General features: G+C 36.4%; 2 protein-coding genes across 2 annotated transcripts in view; one reads left to right on the forward strand and one right to left on the reverse strand.

Moving 5' to 3' along the window:
• The window catches only part of LOC108977966 (protein vav), a 61,167-nt gene that overhangs the window by 19,939 nt on the left and 21,881 nt on the right, over positions 1–19,347 (reverse strand). The window lies entirely within an intron of this gene.
• Positions 4,852–5,801, forward strand: LOC108977969 (chymotrypsin-2-like). The gene is made up of 2 exons (XM_018947976.1): positions 4,852–5,124; positions 5,186–5,801. The coding sequence occupies exons 1-2, from the start codon at positions 4,868–4,870 to the stop codon at positions 5,724–5,726; spliced, it is 798 nt and encodes a 265-aa protein (XP_018803521.1). The 5' UTR covers positions 4,852–4,867; the 3' UTR covers positions 5,727–5,801.

The following is a 19,347-nucleotide window of genomic DNA, read 5'->3' on the forward strand; positions in this document are numbered from 1 at the left end:
CTCATTTAAAGGTGTGACCAAATTTCATCTCGGGAATAATAATTTTCCTATCTGCTACAGTAATCTTAAAAATATTGTCATGAAGTATGGTTTTTCATCAGAATTTAAGAGTAAAAAGATTTAGCATCGTATTTTTGCGATATTTTTTTATAATAGGCGAAAAGACTTTCCAGTTAGCCACCCTCTAGAAAGTACAAAGCGGATTAGTTCTCCAGTTCATACACAACTGTTTACCGTCTCATGGTCTGTCGGCCTGTCTTTTGGTATATCTGTGACTTCGATCAAACATCTGATAAAATTTGAGGGACTGATGGACTGGCGACATTTTCAATTTTGGTTTTTTCGGTTTCGGCGTCATATTTATAAACAAATGTCTTGTCACCAATAATGCTGCGTTTAATAAGTATATGGTTCTCAACTGCGTTTTTAAACATCTCTTTTGGGATCTTTATTGTAAGAAACATTTAAAACCAGTAAGGGATTAAGTGGGTTTAAAAATTTCAAAAAATAGAATTTTTACTGTCTTATTAAATTTTACAACTCTAGAATATTATCCTAAATTTTTAAGTTGATCCGAGTATTAGTTTCGGAGATACAGCCTTGTGAACTTGTGCGCTAGGCTAAGTGTGCCGTCTTTGAACGACTTTTTCTCGAGACTGTGTTTTTAAAGTCGGTTGGCAAGATTTCTCGAGAACTACTCAACCGATTTCATGAAATTTTACACAGATCTTTGATATACAATTCTTAATAACTTGGTCGAAGGCTTTTTTTTCGATTAAAACTATTTGTAAACAAAAAAATTTCGCATAATTTTCACTGAATTTTTCAATTTTTTTTTTTTTTTTTTTTTTTGGAAAAATATCTGCCAAAAATCCAATTTTCAGGTTTTTTCCCTTCGTCAAAGTTATTTTCTTACTTTAGATGATCTTGTAAAGAGTTATCATGCCAACGCAGGCGCATCTTTTTTTCAACGAGTCACCGGAAATAGCGTCGCAATGGACGAGATAAATTTTTTTTTCCAAAAATTTCAGAATTTGTTTGTTAATAGTGTATGTTTGCAGCAATAAAAAAATTTAATATAATGTTTAGCTTTTTATATGACAAACCCCAAGTAACCCCTAAAGTGAAGTTTCATCTTTTTTACTGAGTGTAAAGTATTATGTATGATAAAAGCTGGAATTTTAAGTACTGTTGCCTAAATTTTTACGAAAACAAGAGACAAAAAACAGATAAACTCTAATTATAAGAATTAAAAAAAAATTTTGTGGAAAGACATATATTTTTGTTCCAAAGTTGTACTTGTGTTATTCATAACTGACCAAGATTGATGAACTGAAGGTACTTTACATAAATTTTTTTGCAAAATCAAAACGTCAAAAGCTTACTAATTATCATATAAAGCTATTCAACTACAGGAGTAAACTCAACGTCTTTGGAGTCTGCCAGTTATTCGAAATATTCTCTTTTTTTAATACTCTTTATACTCAAAAGCCAACATTTAGTTAAACTTCAGAAAGCAGTAACTTTTACGACCGTATTTTTATATTTCTCCGAAGCAGTAATACAAAATATTACGCACCTGAGAGGCAGTTAAAACTCTAAGGCCGACATAGCTATATTTTTAAATGATTCTGAAAGGATATCCTTACAAATTTATAAAATACAGCAAGTGCTAAATAAAATATTAAGGCATCTAAATTGGTGCAGCAACTTTTCACCAATCACTAAGATGAATGAATAAGTATTCCAACAAAATAGAATAGACAAGCTTGTGAAGCAAAACTATAAGACTTAGAGCCACACATACAAAAACATATACTCGTTCTATAATTTCTTTTCCAAACTCTTGAAAATACATATTTAATGAAGTTAAACAAAAGCAGTAGTGTATTTTTATAGCACATTAGGGTTGAACAAGTTTTTCGGACTTTATTTTTGTTTTTAAAATGAAGATATTGAATATTTTAGATATTTTTTCCATAATTAGAATTTAATTTTCTAGTTAAAAATTGTTTTACCAATAAGAAGTTAATACATAAGTTTAGAAATTTACATCCTAGATGACCATATAATATTTGAAGTACTTCTGTTATTACAAATTCGACTTTTAGAAATGCTAAAAATTCTCGATATTTAATGTTTTAAGGGAGTCATCCTATGTGACGGCCGTTTTTTAAGGGTTTTTCGGAAGATTGTGCCTTCGCTATTCAGCTCTACAGCCTGAATTATTTTCTCTAGGAGTACATTGAAGAAGTCGCACGATAGGGAGTCGACTTGTCTGAAACCTCGCTTGGTATCGAATCGCTCGGAGAGGTCATTCCCGATCCTGACGGAGCTTCTGGTGTTGATCAACGTCAGTTTACACAGCCTTATTCGTTTTGCGGGGATACCAAGTTCAGACACCGCGGCATGAAAACAGCTCCTTTTCGTGCTCTCAAAAGCAACTATAAAATCAACGAACAGGTGGTGTGTGTCGATTCTCTTTTCACGAGTATCCTCCAAGATTTGGCGTATGGTGTATATCTGGTCATTAAAACATAAATTTTCATGACTTTATGAAAAACAAAAAGCCCTTCAATATTTTTCAAAAATCCCAGTTCGGGCGATAGCCACATGTGTAATGAATCTACCATTAAACTTTTAAAGCAATTAATGGAAACTTGTTTGAGAAATCGTGGATGCTAGTTTGAAAAATGTTTTTGAGAAAAACACCATTGAAGGTTTCAGGTGGATTGGACACGTAATCTGAAGGCCTTATTTTCTCACTCCTGTAACATTCCTACCGCATTCTATTTCGGAAAATTACTTTACCAGCAGTTTCTATGAATGTTCTCGATTCAGTCACTTCAGTCCCACCCTAAAGCACTTGTTTGCTGCTGCACTATAACCTTGAAAATTTTAAGCAAGCAGCACTTTTACTTTCTTCTAACATATACATACATAGTACATACATACACACAAACATATACAAACAGGAGCCCACTCAAATAGAATAAACCCAAAAGCGTCACAACACTTCAATGCTTCGATGGTTCGCTGAGCATGCCCTTATGCCATAATGGTTTGTGGTGACTTTCGACTTCTGCCAAGTATATAGAATGTGCCAGCAGCGGCATTGAATTTCACAAAAACAACAAACACTATATACTATAGATGATAGAACCAACAAGTTCGTCTCTGCTTGAGTCATGTTTGCACTTAAGAATAACACCAAGAAGACTTCTTTGTGGGTACATATGTACATACATACTAAGCAGTAGATGGAGACGAAGAAGAGGCGTATGCATATGCAAAATATATACTCGTAGTACATAAGTATGTGTAAGTGGATATATGGTATATCGTATTCACTAGCGTGTGCGCTTTAATTCTATCTTTCACATCCTTATCACGTACATTTTAGGGTTCATATTTGTTTAGTATTCATGAATGCAATGCTGATTAATAGCAATAATTCAATATTTTTTTAAATTCTACTTTTTAATACAGATAAATTTAATAAAATAAATATGTTTTGTCGACGAAACATGGATTCACTGGTACACACCGAAAATATAAACTTCACCTGGCGAATCTACCTCAAAGACGTTAACAACTGTTGTCCTATAAATAGAAAAGGTGATGAGCAACTTTTCTGAGATTCACAATACACTCTTGAGACCGTCAAACATGTTGGTGCATAGTGTGAAAATTTCTCGTACAACGGCGTGGCACCAATACATCTGGTAACAGAAACCATGGATCAGTACGAGTATGCGGATATATTGAAAAAAGTAATGCTGCCATACGCGGAATGGAATATGCCATTAAAGTGGTTGTTTTAGCGAGATAACAATCCGAAACATACAACTAAATCTGCAAAGGAATGTCTTCGGGTCAATAAAGTTGAGGTTATGTCGTGGTGTGCTCAGTCGCCTGACCTTAATACCATAGAAAACTTATGGACAGATATTAAAAAAGCTGTTGCTGACCGTAGACCATCAAATACAAGGGCATTATGGAGCACAGTCGACGAGGCATGGCAGAAAATAACCCTGAAATGGTGTCGTGATCTGATCGATCCCATGTGCCACATATGTGCTGCAGTAATAAAAAATGGGGCTTACTCCACTAAATATTAACTAAACTAACTTTTATTATTGTGATGCACTCCTATTATTTTGAACACCGAATTATTGAAGTTTTTATGTAAATTATTTCTTTTTTTTCATTTACTGTGTATTACTAAAAACTTTAAAGTGCTTAAAAAGACTGCATGAAATGAACAATTCGTGGACAAAAAATAAATGAGTAAAATTCTTGTTTTTATTGAAAAACATAAATTTGTATTTTATATAGTGATGCACTCCTATTATTTTGAACACAACTGTATATGCAGTGATTAGAAGATTAAAACAGGTCGGAACAAGCCCTAATAGGCTCTATTATGCCGAATTATTGGATCGACTCGACACAGAATTGTGGAAACGTAGACTATCAAATTTGAGGAATTAGGCGATGAAGTGCTGTCTCCTCCAACGTAACTCCCAGATTTTACACTGCGCAACTTATCGCACCGCCTTCGTATACCGCTTGCAATTGACATTTTCACTGGTTAATCGATTGAACGAAGAATTCAAGAACAAAACAGTGAAATTTAACGAACTTTTGTCGTTCTATAGACTTTACTTAATGTGAAAATCGTTATCATAGGTCGTTACACAAGGAAACGAACAAAAATAATAGATTTGCATAATAATTATATTTTAATGAATTCAACAAAATACAGTTCCTGGAAATAGCTAATTACTGTCAATTCAGCTAGTATAAAAACAAATCGGTAGCTCCACAAACCTCGCATTATTTCCGAGCATTATCCACAGTTAGCATGGGTCTAGCGAACAATCGTTTATCGATATTGCTCATCACCGTCGCAGTGGTTACAACATGCAGTGCCATAGACGTCAATGAAAGTACAATACTGGATCGGCCACAAAGTCGCATTTACGGTGGGCAAAATGCTGCTGACGGGCAGTTTCCGTATCAAGCTTTAGTGACACGAAGAGGCGATGGTTACATCACAGTCTGTGGCGGAGCGATTATCTCTAGGAACTATGTTTTGACATCAGCGCACTGTGCGAATGGGTAAACTTCTGCTAAGTATTAAATTCTCTTCAATTTCAAGTCTAGACGATCTACCCTATAGATACTCCCCTTCGGACTATTGGATTCGTGCCGGCACTGTGAAATTTAATACAGGCGGCGTTGTAATACAAGTGGCTGAGGTGAAAATACATCCGCTACATAGTGATTTTAACTATGATATCGCCTTGCTGAGACTTAGTAGCCCCTTAAGCTTCAATGATAAAATTAAACCGGTATTACTTGCAAGCACCGATTTACCCGACGGCACACCGACCATAATAACCGGTTGGGGTGGTGTATCAAGTGGTGGATTGGCCGACCAATTGCAATATAACACGGAGTACACATTAAATCATGATACTTGCGTGAAGCGGCTGAATACACTTGCCGATTCAATGCGTTGCCTCGATAAGAGTGCTGGAAATGGTATATGTGGTGGCGATTTTGGTGGTCCTGCTGTTGCTAATGGCGTTTTAATCGGTATTTCATCGTTTGGCGTCAATGATTGCGGTAGCAGTCTTCCGAATGGTTTCACTGACGTTGTTTATACAAGAGATTGGATTCGCGCAAACTCAGATGCCGATTGCTCTTGTTCCGCATAAAAGTAAAGCTCTCGTTCATATAGTGTTTTCAAAGAATCGAAATAATATCTTAATAAATGTATACAAGTAACTGCATTCTCGAGTCTACACTAATAAATTGAGGAAAAAGTTACTTTCTCAAATGTAAATCTTAATATTAGTTTGTCAAAAAAGTATTGCGGTATTTTCGCCAGTTGGAGCTGAGAGCGCGTAGTTCTAGTTTTATTCGGAAAGCCCATTTCATGCGCTGACAGGTGTTTGATTGATTGTCGTTTCTTCTAAGTCGTTCGCGAGTTATAGCATCGCAAAAAAGGAGCAAAATAAAGAGAAAATACGGCATATTTTACAGTACTACTACGATAAAGGCAAAAATGCATCTCAAGCCGCCAATAAAATTTGTGCAGTTTATGGACCCDATACAGTTTCCATTTCCACCGCACAACGATGGTTTCAACGTTTTCGTTCTGGTGTCGAGGTGGTCGAAGATGCGCCACGCTCCGGAAGGCCTGTCGTCGAAAATTGCGATAAAATCGCTGAATTGACGAAAGAGACTGGCATAATAGCAGCCGTAGCATCGGTCAAGAGCTGGGCATGAGTCATCAAAAAAAGTTTATGAACAATAGAAAATTCAATAAAAATACCGCAAGACTTTTTTGACAACCTAAGGCCAGTCATAGGGTAGGCATAACATTGCTTTTCTTTTGCATTAGTTTCTCCTTTACTCTACTACGCATTTCATTTTTTGCTGTAAATTTTCATTCATTTGCATTTTACAAGCTTTATGAAACTTTCATAGAAGTTCACTGTACGCTTCTGAAATTTCATGGACTGCAAAAAAAAAAAAACCAAAAAAAGCACAACGTGTCAAAGCAAATTTGCATAGAAATCCCAAATGACATTTGCAAGTAGAGTTAGATTTATTTGGACTTGACAAACTTTTAAGGAGTCAAATTCATCTAAATGTTCAAGGAGCCAACGCACCAAAGTATATTAGCCAAATTAATAAAGAAAATGAATGGCAAAGTCAAAAATTGTCACACATCTCTAAGCTATGGCAATTTGATGCCGAATAAGCTGTGTATCGAGCGTGAAGTCAAGCATTTGTTATAAGCGCTTAAGAGGTTATTTCAACCATATTAAGCCAACACTGCGACCACACACACCATACAAGAGCATACAGGGCAAACTTCACACATAGCAATTTAGCAAATATAGCAATTTAATAATTTCCTTTGGCAAATAAACACACACATAAACACCACGTGTAGTGCAAGAGAGCCCAAGCGTGCGCTATACACGAGGCGAGCGACTTAAAAGCCACTTCAAACTTTTCTATCACGAGTGTTGTTAATATATACGATACGACACACAAGCACATATGTAGCATACTTGCAGGCGTGTGCCCATATCTATGTAATAGTGGCGTTGTATTTTACGCGAGCTCACTTTTTTAATGCCACATAAACGATTGTGCGGACTCGCAACATGTGGGCGTGCTCGACGCGCTCGATTGAGTATTTGTGCGCCCGTGGTTATGTAGAAAGAAAAATATGTGCAAAATGTGCTGCATTTTGTAGCATACATATCGGCGCTAATTTTGCAAATTACAGTTTTAACTTTTTAATGACAAGTCACTTGTTTGTGGCTTTGTGCGGGCGTGTCGTGATAAATGAAGGCGAACATGCAAATTATAACAGCAACGCGCAAATGTCGACACGCCCCCACTATTTGAACCAAAGTTTATACCTAAGAGATAGAGCGATACTGGTATATAGATTGTTTGACAAATATCATAAGAGCGTGTAATAGTGACAATAATTTTTGTGTTAGAAAATATTTCTTCTTTTCTGCGATTTACTTTTCGATTTGTATGTCATTTGCCTTCTCATTACGACTGAGCATTGCTGTCGAATTTTTTTTTTTTTGTTTTGTAGAAAAACATGTCGGATACTTAGACCTCAAAGTTGCAAAAACTGTTGATATTTATAAGTAAGATATTGCAAGTTGAGGAAAATGAGACGCATTTGCAGGCACAAAAGGAACGCGGTAGAAATGCATGAGTTTGAAGAGCTCGACAAGCTGGCCGACATTGGTAATGCTCGAAAATTCTACGAAATAATGCGCCGACTAACAGAAGGTTTCAAAACCGGAGCAATACTCTTGTAGAACCCCCAGAGCTTATCTTGTAACCGATGCCCAGAGCATACCGAGATAATGGAGGGAACATTACTCCAGCCTGCTGAATGGCAGTGAAAGCATAACACCAGGAGCCCGATTCCGTAATCGACGTTCTATCGCCCGACCTTGAAGAAGATCGAATAGCAATTACCAATCTGAGATACAACAATGGAACAGCTACTTTGTAGAATATAGTCAGACGAAAGCAATCCCGATGATTGGAATTTAAGTCCGTTCCCATGACAGTGGGGTCTAAGTAACTGGAACGGACCCGGATTTTAATCCGGCCAAGGACTGTCAACTCGACAAAAAAAAAGACAAGAAAAGAGAATCGATACACACCTCCTCTTCGTCTGTTTCAAAACTGCTTTTGATGCCGCGATGTCTGAATTTTTAAGGGAAATGTGGAAGCAATGGCAGAGGAGGACCTCCACTGCCGAGTACCCAATGAAGAAGAATAATAGCTCAGTATTATTCCATAGATTCCATAGATTTACGAAAGACAAACCAAATATATTCCGTTGGTTAATATTTGAAAATGAAAATGGTTTGAAATCAGAAGAAAGTTTCCAAAAAAGCACTGATTTTTTTTTTTTTTTTTTTTTTTTTTTTTTTTTTTTTTTTTTTTTTTTTTTTTTTTTTTTTTTTTTTTTTTTTTTTTTTTTTTTTTTTTTGATAACAGAAATCCAAAAACTAACCCTCGCATTGATGTAAAATACAGCTCAACTTTTTTAAAAGGAAATGTTGGTATCATTGGGAATTCTGGTTATCTGCGTCACTTCAGAGCACAGAGTTGCACAGTGGCTTCTTGCATGTAACCCCCATTGTACATTAACGTCTAGGGATATGAAAGATTGATGATTATAAGCGCATGCGAGTGAAAGAAAAATACTGAATGTTATTTTTTTCCATTCATAATGACTTTTGAATGTCAACATGAATATACATTTAGTCATATAACTAGTGACGCCATAAAAAGGGAAGCCAACGAAAATTGGGAAAATGAAACATGGAAACTGTGAAAATGTTACAAAAACGAGCCTAGTGTTGTATATAGAAAGTATATCAATTTTAACTGACAGACAGTCTGTCTGACCCTAAACAGGGTATATTAGATTTACCACGATATTTGCAATACAAGGAAGGAACTGTGGGAGACCCTGTAAAAAATATTAATACATACAAATATCTAAATGAAAGGTCTGAGATAACGGTCTGAAAATTTGCCCAGGTCCTTTTCTCCCCAAGAAGCTGCTCACTTGTCGGCAACGCCGATATCCGACCACTATTGAATATAGCAGACTACAAACTACTTGTCCCTAACCAAGCTGTTGTATGGAAAACTTTTTTATTTAACGAAATATCTGCACGTAATTTGGCATGGATTAATACCTAAGAATCGCACTACTATAACATATAGCCATATAAACTGACCGATCCAAACCAAGTTCTTGTATGGAAATCTTTTTAATTTGTCAGGATACCTTCACGAGCATTGGAACATATTTTTTTTGCAAGCAAACGCTGCAATATCCTAATATATGGTTCCGATCGGACCACTGTAGCATATAGCCAACAAACAACGTGACCAATCAATATCAGGTTCTTGTAACGAAACCTTTTCATTTCACAAATTATCTTCCCGAAATTTATCATGGAGTGTTATCTAAGTCAACCCTACAATCTTCGAGCATTTTATTCCGACAGCATTACTATAGCATATAGCTACCATAGACTAAACTGAAAACCCCTTACGGGCTGTAAGAAATGTCCATATAAAGGTATTATAACTTCGGGGCAGCCGAAGTTAACGTTATTTCATGTCTTTTTTTTCTTCTAAAAATATAAATATTTGGGTATGCGTAAGCTCTGTGAAAAATAAAAACGATAAGGATTGCATGAATTGGACTTCGGATGGCTTCAGCATCCACCAAGTTCACCGAATCTTGTCGTCAGTGACCTTCTCCCGTCCCAAGACCTTAAGAGAATATTAACTTAAAATATTGAAGTAACTATGAGGTAATCGAAAGTCAGATGGAAGAAAGAAAAAAGAAAAAGTCCTTGATTAATAAATATACTGGCATAAAGGCCATGAAATCTTCGAAAGCGCGAGCAGATCGCTGAAGGAAAAAACTTTGAATCATAGATTGCACCAAAGCACCTCCGAAGGACGTCCCATTGCAAATTAATCCCAAAAGAGAGAATTTAAAATTCACCAAACTATTAACTATTGTATTATTATTCCACGGCACTGCAAAAATTAATTGCCTGCATTTGCTAAGGTTATTTATCCTCTAAATTTTATTTTAACCTCCAGAGTTGGCATGGCAACCATGCACTGGCGGCAAACCCTCCAACGAACCATTGATGGCAGCATCAATGAGTGAACTTTATGATTACACATGCTGCATAAATTCGGTTATTAGCCAACTATCGCTGCGAACCAACTAATAAGCCCCGTTAGGGAGAAGTGGCAAACCATAACGAACGCATGGCCATAATCAGCAGGCAGCACAACTAACAATAGCAGCACCATCAGCGCTGGCGTCATCCATAGCCGCGACCACAAAACAAATTCAATGGCCAGAGCTTAGCAAAGAATTAAAACAAACAGCATAGTAAGCACATTAACATGGCTTAATGCAAACACATACACGAGCTGGGAGCGTGTAGGAGTCGCTTTGCTAATGGAAGTGCTGATATACAGCAGGCGAACACACACACACACACCCATGCACATACACATGGAAGAGTGCGAAGGTTGCGCAATGCTCAAATTAGCGCCGGCTTAGAAACATAGCCAAAAGTACATATGCACATATACGAGTATGAGCATAGAAATGGCAAATAGAGGGAGAAAGCACAAATCTGAAACACAAACATGAAGTTAGAATGTGCACAGTGAGGAAAGACAATGAAACAAAGTGTAATAGAAATGTGAATAGACACACAGTCGAGTTCTGTGCGAAATGTTAAATGATTTAATTAATAATTATGGTCACAGTGTGTGTGTGGAATGAGCGATTCAGCAGTTGGCCTCTTTCTATTGCGCTTTAAGAGGGCATACGGCCACACATGGCAGTTAATCGTTTGACATGGCAGTGCACGCATACACCGTTACAAACACGTTTCGGGCCGATTGCGTATACAAAACATTCCACAAATATTAATTTGGCAGATGTTTTATGTTTTGTTTCACGTTAGCCGGATTTGGGAAAGCGAAGTGAGCGGGTTTGATATACAACAGGCAAATGAGAAAAAACGTTAGTCAGCCACAATGAAATCATATACATATACGGTTTTAATACTAGATAGAGAGTGTGCTTATTCGATTATGGTGTGTATCTATTGGGTAGTCGAAAAAGTCTTTTCGTATTTCTAATTGAACTTCAATTTATTTTTTTATTTATAATAATTAATAAGTCAACAAATATGTACCATTTTGGTCGACCACTTTTCGCTATTTTTCCGCTAGAGACATTATTCTAACTGCGACAAGTAATTTTCACAGGCTTTTCTTGAAGCCAACTCTACTGCATTATGTTCTGCATTGCTCGAAAAAAATGGTATTCCGATGGTGCAAGGTCAGCGCTATATGGCGAATACATCAAAAGTTTCAGCCAAGCTCTCCCAGTTTTGTCGAGTCAACAAAGATGTGTGTGGTCTAGCGTTGTCCTGATGGTAGACGAAGCCCTTTGTGTTAATCAGTTCTGGCCGCTTTTTTCGATTGCTTGCTTCAATATCATCAATGTTGACAGAAAAGGGTAGAATCAATCGATCGACCAGGCTAGTTGATTCTTTTCCAATCACACCAAACACTCAACATAATCTTTCGAAGCGTCAATCCAGGCTTTGCGACCATTTGTTAAGTTTCACCACGCATTTTTCGCACATTATTGTATTGCTAGCACTGGTGGTATACGACTGCAGCGACATCTATTGAAAAATACGAAAACACTTTTTCGACTACTCAATATATAATATTAGAAGTTTTTTAGGGATCATACAAATTTGTTTGTTAGTTTTTGAGATGTCCGAATGAAATTGAATATGCATGGGCATTTTGATATTCTCTTGATCATTTGTCGCAATCTACAGATCAGACAACTATACTCCATATCTCCCATACAATCAATTAATCAGATTAATTAAGCTTCGTCTTAAAAATCGCTGGCTTGAAACAGGTTTTAGACCTCTTAGGAAAAGTTGTTTATAAGGGTCCGAGAACATTATCGGCGCATGCGATTTTATAAAAAAAATCGACCGGCTCTAATCTATATACCATCTAATCAAATTTGAACCGGACGTATTTTAATACAATTCCTATTTATTTTAAAAGACGATTATACATCTATTAAATAGCCTCCTTAGCCAATACAAACAAGGCAATGTTTAACTATATCGATGTTATCGTCATCAACAGAGAAGAATGAGCCACGGCAAGTTTTCTACGACTTCAGGACCTTCGCTGAATGCTTAGTGCCACGCGAATACTTGTGTGCGTGATACAATTGACCTCCCAAAAATACTTCTTGCAACATTTTCAACGATTCTGTAGAGGCGTTTTCATTGCAAACACAAAATTTCAAGCAAAGTCATTGTTGAATTTTCCTGTGTCCATGTTTGCATCGTGAACAAAGAGCTGCCAAACACACACCTTTGACATTTGAAAATCCAACTTCACACGAAAATAAAAACGTGTTGGACCAATATGCGCTTTGCTATCGATTCGGTTTGTGCTCACAGTACCAGTGGTTTACGTACTGCAAATTATATTTAAGTTATGACCTCCCCGAGTATATGTGAATAATTTTAATTTTCCGGTCGGTGGCAACTCTTTTAATAATCGAATACCTATATTGGAGGCCCTAATTTTCTCAATCAATGGGTTGCAACTTCATTTCAAAAAAAGCCTTCCGACTTTTCTATTGTTGTATAGTAAGCTGGAAACTTAATACTGGAAACTAAAGCTATTATTAAACTATTCGATCTTCGCGAACAGAAGATTTTAAAATATTCTTATAGATACAAGTTGGACTGTTGGAGGAAGTATTTAACAGTATTCAAATCATTATTTTACTTTCTTCAAGAATTATTAGTTGTGGGCAGTTTTTTTTTTTTTTTTTAAGAATAACGTTTTACAAACTAACTTCAAGAAACCACTAACTACTAACGGGTTTTGCAATAAGAGCGCTACAAAAGTTGTTTTTTTTTTTTTTAATAAAAAAAAGTACATTCAATATCACTATGTATGGAACTCGAATTCTCTTGCATGGCCACCACGGGCATGCTTAAATGACGCCGAACCCAATTTTCGACAGTTTTCAAGCATAAATCGGTCGATACTGCTGCAATTATACGTTCGATTTTCGAAGGAAGTTCATCAATTATAGCTGGCTTGTTGGCATAGACCATAGACTTGCGTCAAATCACACAACCGAGGCGACCAATTGACTGGGCCATTTCATGAGATAAAACGTTTACCAAACTTGGTTTTCAATAAATCGATTGTGACATTCGCGGCTTGTGGCGCCGTCCTGTTGGAACCAGGGTCAGCCCAATTCTGGTGGTCAAGCGGTTTCAGTTCTTACGTCAATTTGATCTTGTAAGGACGCAGGCCAAGATCTTTTCGCAAAATTCGCCACAACGATGTCAAAGAGAAGCAAAACGCTTGAGAACGATTGGTTACGGACACTTCTTTGTCTCACTGTACTGTGCCTGTGGATTAAAACTTTTCCACTAGATACTAATTGTTGATCTGACTGTGACTTCGAATTTAAGTAGTAAATTTTAATAATTTTTACTCTTTGTTGGATCGCATATCTTTCCATGATGAAATAGTAAACCTTACTGAAGCGAAATGTCAAAATAGCGAAAAAAAGAACGTGGACGTAGACATTTTGATCTTTGCTGTTAGACTCGATTTTTGTCCTGAGAAGACCCTTGGCTCAATCTCCTTTAGAAAGGACGGAGAAGTATTATATGTAGTATCATATTTTGAAAAGAGTAAATTTTTTTTCGTCGTTAATTAGACGCGGTGCTCGATGCCACGAACTAGCTGATGGCTTACGACAATGCACCTCAACGGAACTGGAATATTTTCGAAAAGTCACAAACTCTAGTTGATTAGATCAGTTTTTTAGAGTATAAAAAAATTGCTTACTAAAACGGTGAGACAGATACTACCATTCAAATTCATTCAAATTGGAAACCAAAAACCGACATACAATCCAAAGTGATCTCTTGAATATGTAGAACAGCAGAAATTAGTTTTCATACTAGTTTTTCCTAATCATCTTCAAGGCTAAGAAATAATGAGTATACATTCATGAAAATCCGACTGATAACAAATATACTGCTAGATATCAATATATGGTATATCCAACTGTTGTGCAACTTTTCACGTTCACAAAGCAACAAAGAAGAAAAATTAATTAGAAGGACAACAAAGAGTCGTAAAACACCGTTTCTAGAGAACAGCAAAATATAAAGTACACACACAAACCATTTCGGAAATTCATTATCATAAGAAAATGAAGAGTTTGCATTAAAACAAAACTCTGTTTAAAATAATAAAAAGGAAAATAGATAAAATAATAGAATATTTACTACCAAAACCTAAGTAAAAACGACGATAAACCTCAGCATTTAGAAAGAAGAAAAAATTAAAATATGCCATAATTTCCCAACAGGGTCAGCATGCGATGGATTTTTTACATTACTCCGTCAATATACCGACGCTACCGTGAATTGCCGTAAGTTTACGATAAAAACGCGTGCTGGCGAATAATAAAGAGGGCCTCCTACATGCTCAGAACGCCGTAATGTATGCAGCATGCCTGTTATTAGGCTAATTACACACATCAGCCAACATTATTAGTGTAAAGAGTCAGGGCAAAAAACGGCGGGCAAAGCAGGTGAAATGCTGGTTCGAGGTGTCTCTCGCGCGATTCCAGCTCTTTCATAATTCTGCGCGCACCGCACACAAACAAAATCATATCACACTCATATAACGGTTCATAAACGCGACTTTTTCCCTTCCCATTATTACTGCATACATCAGGGCGGTCATACACATATATTCTTCATGTTAGTATGTATGGCTGGGTAAATGTGGAAGGAAAAAACCAACCGATTGCAAGTGGCGTTGTTCATTAGAGGGGTTCATTGAGTCAAGTCAAGGCCAAACGTCGCCATAGCAACCCTTTAATTAAAGCTAATAGGAAAACAATTAGTATTGCCGCTGTTAAGTGAGTTTCGGCGACAGCATCTAGCTAGCGGTGTAGATGGTGTGCGAAAGGATGGTGGTGTATATATTTACGCTCTACTTTTCGATTACTTTTTAAGGATATTGGAATTTCAGATAGCCAATTCTGGAAATTGTTTATTTATTTCGGGTTTTAACATTATCATTGGCATTCTCAAACTTTTTGTAAAACTTTAAAGTTGGAAGAAATAAAAAAAAGACATTTTATAAAATTTGAATTTGTCATCAAACCTATGAAGTTTGATATGGTTGAAAACCACAGAAACACAGAAGAAATTCCTCAGCGAAGTTGTTCGATTTAACAATCCTTGTCTGAATATAAATTCTTGCCTTTTTCGATAATGCAGAGCCGATATTCGTGGGAACGGCATGAAATTAGTATTTTTTTTACAATACCTTGGCAATCAACCCCTTCTTGAGCCTCTACAAAAAAAAAGCTCTATGACAAACAACGAAAAATCGCGAGCAATAAATTAACGGTAATCCACGAAATCAATCGCTCCACTCAACGACAACAAAAATAACCGCAGATTCTATTAGCATATTTAATTAGATCGCACAAAGTTGGTTAGGAATGCGATTATAAGCAGTTATATATAGGTACATAGTACATACCCGCATGCCAACAAACTCAAACTACGAATAATTAATCTGTGCGACTTGGCACATTGTTCGGAGAAGTGACTGCCACAAGAAGAAAGCAGCACTCGGCTGGCAAACTTAACCAAGTCGAGCATTAGTGTGCATTAAGTGAGAAAACTGAGGAGAACTGATTTCTCAGAATGAAAATACCAGCACGCAAGAGTATTTACTTACAAATACACTAACAAAACACGAAGAAATCTGTAATTTCGAAGAGATGGCAGTCGGCGAAGCTTTGTGCAAATAGGTTGCACTACTTTGTATATAAGTTGTTGTTGTGTGGAAGAAATGAAATGCCGGCACTATGAAAATAATGAAAATAAGGTAATCAGTCTTGAGCGAAGCAGCTTAAGGAGCTCCTTAAGGACAAAGTGTATACTTATGTATTAGCAAACAGGTGGGTATTCATAATTCGTGGAGCGCAGTGAATCTAAAATAGCCATCTAGTTAGTGTAATTGCCATAATGAATTTTTATGGCGTACGTTGGAAGCTAAATACACAGAAAAATTAAAAGAAGGGAGGCAGGGTGCAACCGAACATTTTATACTCTTACAAATTGCAGGGATCAAAGCCAGGGAAATAGCTGAAGGTGTGAGACGTCAACGAGAGGATCGGAATCCTAGCAATTATAATATACACATATGCTATATCTAACTCATATACTGACCGGTTTTGGGCTTCTAACGTACTACGTTTTCCTTCACAAATGTAGTACGTAGAACATGTTCCCTGGATTTCATTAAGGTACCTCACATACAATGACTATTCATATGGAGTAAAGTCAGCCGGATGTTCGAAAATCCTGGTAATAGTTACATATATGGGGACTTGGTCAAGTTTTTACCGATATATTTTTTATATACATATATTACTACAATATTTAAAAACAAGAAAAAATGTTTAGTTTGGCCGCACCCAAGCTATCACACCCGTTACAAGTGCATTTCTCATAGCATAAAACGATATACCAAGATTTTTATATTGATTTTGATCTGTCAGTTTGGATGGCACCTGTATGCTACAGTCGTCCCTATACTTCTCCGATTCTAACGATATGTGACAAGATTGTAGTCTTGTCTTGGGCAATAAAATATGAAAAATTTCATGAAGATACCTTGTCAAATAAGAAAGTTGTATGGATGCCACATCTTAACAATTTCTGAATAGATTCTATCGATGCCTAGGATAACAATATATGCCGATATTTGTGAAGATACCTTCACAAATGTAGTTATGCATACAAGAACCTGTTTTGGATCGGCCAGTTTGCCAACTAACTATGTACTATAGTGTTTCAATATCGATATTTCTATTATGAAAACTTTCAAACACGATATTTCAAAAACTGTGCAACTAGTTCCCGTATATACAAACGGGCAAGCCGTCGGACCAGGCTTAATCCACTCAGCTCGGCACACTGATCATTTATACACATATATGTATATACATAAGGGGTATTCTCTTGCTCTTGCAAACCCTTGCACGGTGCAAGAATTGCATATTTCTCCACCGCAAAATATGTCAGACCAAACCCATGATTATTTGCGTGCAATGTCAGGCAAAAATATAATTGCAACCCTGTTTTAGCTGTCATTTTACTTGAATATATATTTTGACGTTAAATTGTTGAGGAAAGTAAATTTTAAATAGATTTTATAATTTTTATTTAAATTATAAAGATTTGCTACATTTTTTTTTTTTGTTAATAATGACTACAGAAGGTGCGCAAATTCACAATATGGTCTCGTGCAATTTTTGTTTTGTGTATTAATGTTTCGGTAATTTCGATGTTAAAGATGCACCACGCTTTGCGGGACCAATTGTCGAAAATATTGATAAAACAATGGAAAATATTGAGTAAAAATTTCACAACACAACGTTTTTGGTTCTTTTCAAAAAGACTGGATTCAAAAAGAAGATGGATTTATAGGTGCATACGAGAAATCTCATAGACCAAATATTCAGTTGAGAATCGCTACTGAATCAAAACAAAATATATCCATTTCTGAAGCAGTTTGTTATAATAATAGATAATAATCTACTACGAGCTGCTTCCCGACGAACTAATTCTTAATTCCTAAATATGTACCGTCAGCAATGGAACCGGCTGCAGAGAGCAATCGCCTGAAGACGGCCAGCTTTGACTAATAGGAGAAAACTTATGTTTCATCAGAAAACACAAGGCCACACACACCACCATAATGACTCGCCAGCAGTTGCAGAAACTTGGTTGGGTGGTTCGTAAGCATCTATTTTATAGTATGGACATTGGACCAAGTTATTACTATATATCATTTCTAAAGAGCATGATTTTACTTGTGAAAATCGACTGTATCATCTTTTTGCCAATAGGGACAAGGGTTTATATGAAAATTGTGAAAATATTTACAGAAGATTCTAAAATTTAATTCCACACAGTGCCATCAAAATGTGAGAACAAGTGGAAGAACATTTCTCAGATGTCAAAATTCGAATACAATAAAAAATAGAAAAGAAATATACTAAAACAAAAACACCAAAAAAGCAAACGAAGGCCAAAATAAATAGCAATAATTTTAATTTATAACTTTATTTGGAAATGTCGACACATATCGATTTCCACATAACTGAGTTTCGCTCTTAACAACAGTAGCAAAACAGTCAACAAATATGAGGAGAATGTTTTTATTTCCTCCTTCAGATCTATTCAAGCGTAGAAGAAAGTGTATGTTATGAAAACCATTAGAAACAATATAAACACATAAATAAATAAACAGAGAGGCAACAAGTAGTAAACGGATACCACAGCAGGAAAGGAAATAAACAACAAGTATACGCATGGACGCATGGAGCGCTGTCCGAAAGCAGTCATGCAATCATCGAAATTAAGGCGGCACAAACACACAACAACAACGTTGCTGCACAGGAAAAATTATACAAAAGAAAACTTTTTCGCAAACTTTCAGGTGAAGCAGACAAATATGTCATGACGCGTCAAAATCTGTGACGGGCGGAGAGTAACTTAGGACCTAAAGACAATGGAACTGAAGGAGAAGCAGCAACGTAAAGGAGTATGAGAGGGTAAAAATGTAGTTGAACTTTCTCTATACTGTCTTGGCTACTTTCGACGTTGCTTTGCTCTTCCGGCCAATACGTTCTCAGTCCGGCACATATCAAGGATAACAATCGATTATAAGATACTTTAATTTCCTGCTCTTAGTAGCCCAAATGAACTTTGGAGCAAATATGTCCAATCAGATATATTGACAAAACAGCTTTTCAAAGGAAATTAGTTTGCCATTATAAGGGTGAGGAATGAGCAACAAAAGTTGCTACGCCTGAAATCAGACTAAAGGCTGCGTTCACACACAAAGACGTAAACAGACAGTAGCGTTGCTAAGTTAGATTTCTAGTCTTCCATTTTCACCAGCGTTGATACTTTTTCGAAAACAAACTATATTCTTAACATTAAATTAAATTAGATCCCGGCTGAAGGTTGGTGGTGTGCACTATCATCTCATCAAATATGACTGGAATTGACTCATTAAAACTGCATGCTTTAAAAGTTTCTCTGG

This window comes from Bactrocera latifrons, unplaced genomic scaffold (genome assembly GCF_001853355.1).
Source record: "Bactrocera latifrons isolate USDA-ARS-PBARC rearing strain unplaced genomic scaffold, ASM185335v1 scaffold_98, whole genome shotgun sequence".
Lineage (NCBI taxonomy): Eukaryota > Metazoa > Arthropoda > Insecta > Diptera > Tephritidae > Bactrocera > Bactrocera latifrons.

Bases quoted from the DNA above. Each gene is read 5' to 3' on its own strand.
- LOC108977969 (XM_018947976.1), top strand. From the start codon at position 4,868: ATGGGTCTAGCGAACAATCGTTTATCGATATTGCTCATCACCGTCGCA. The intron at 5,125-5,185 runs GTAAACTTCTGC...TCTACCCTATAG, and splicing joins TCAGCGCACTGTGCGAATGG to ATACTCCCCTTCGGACTATT.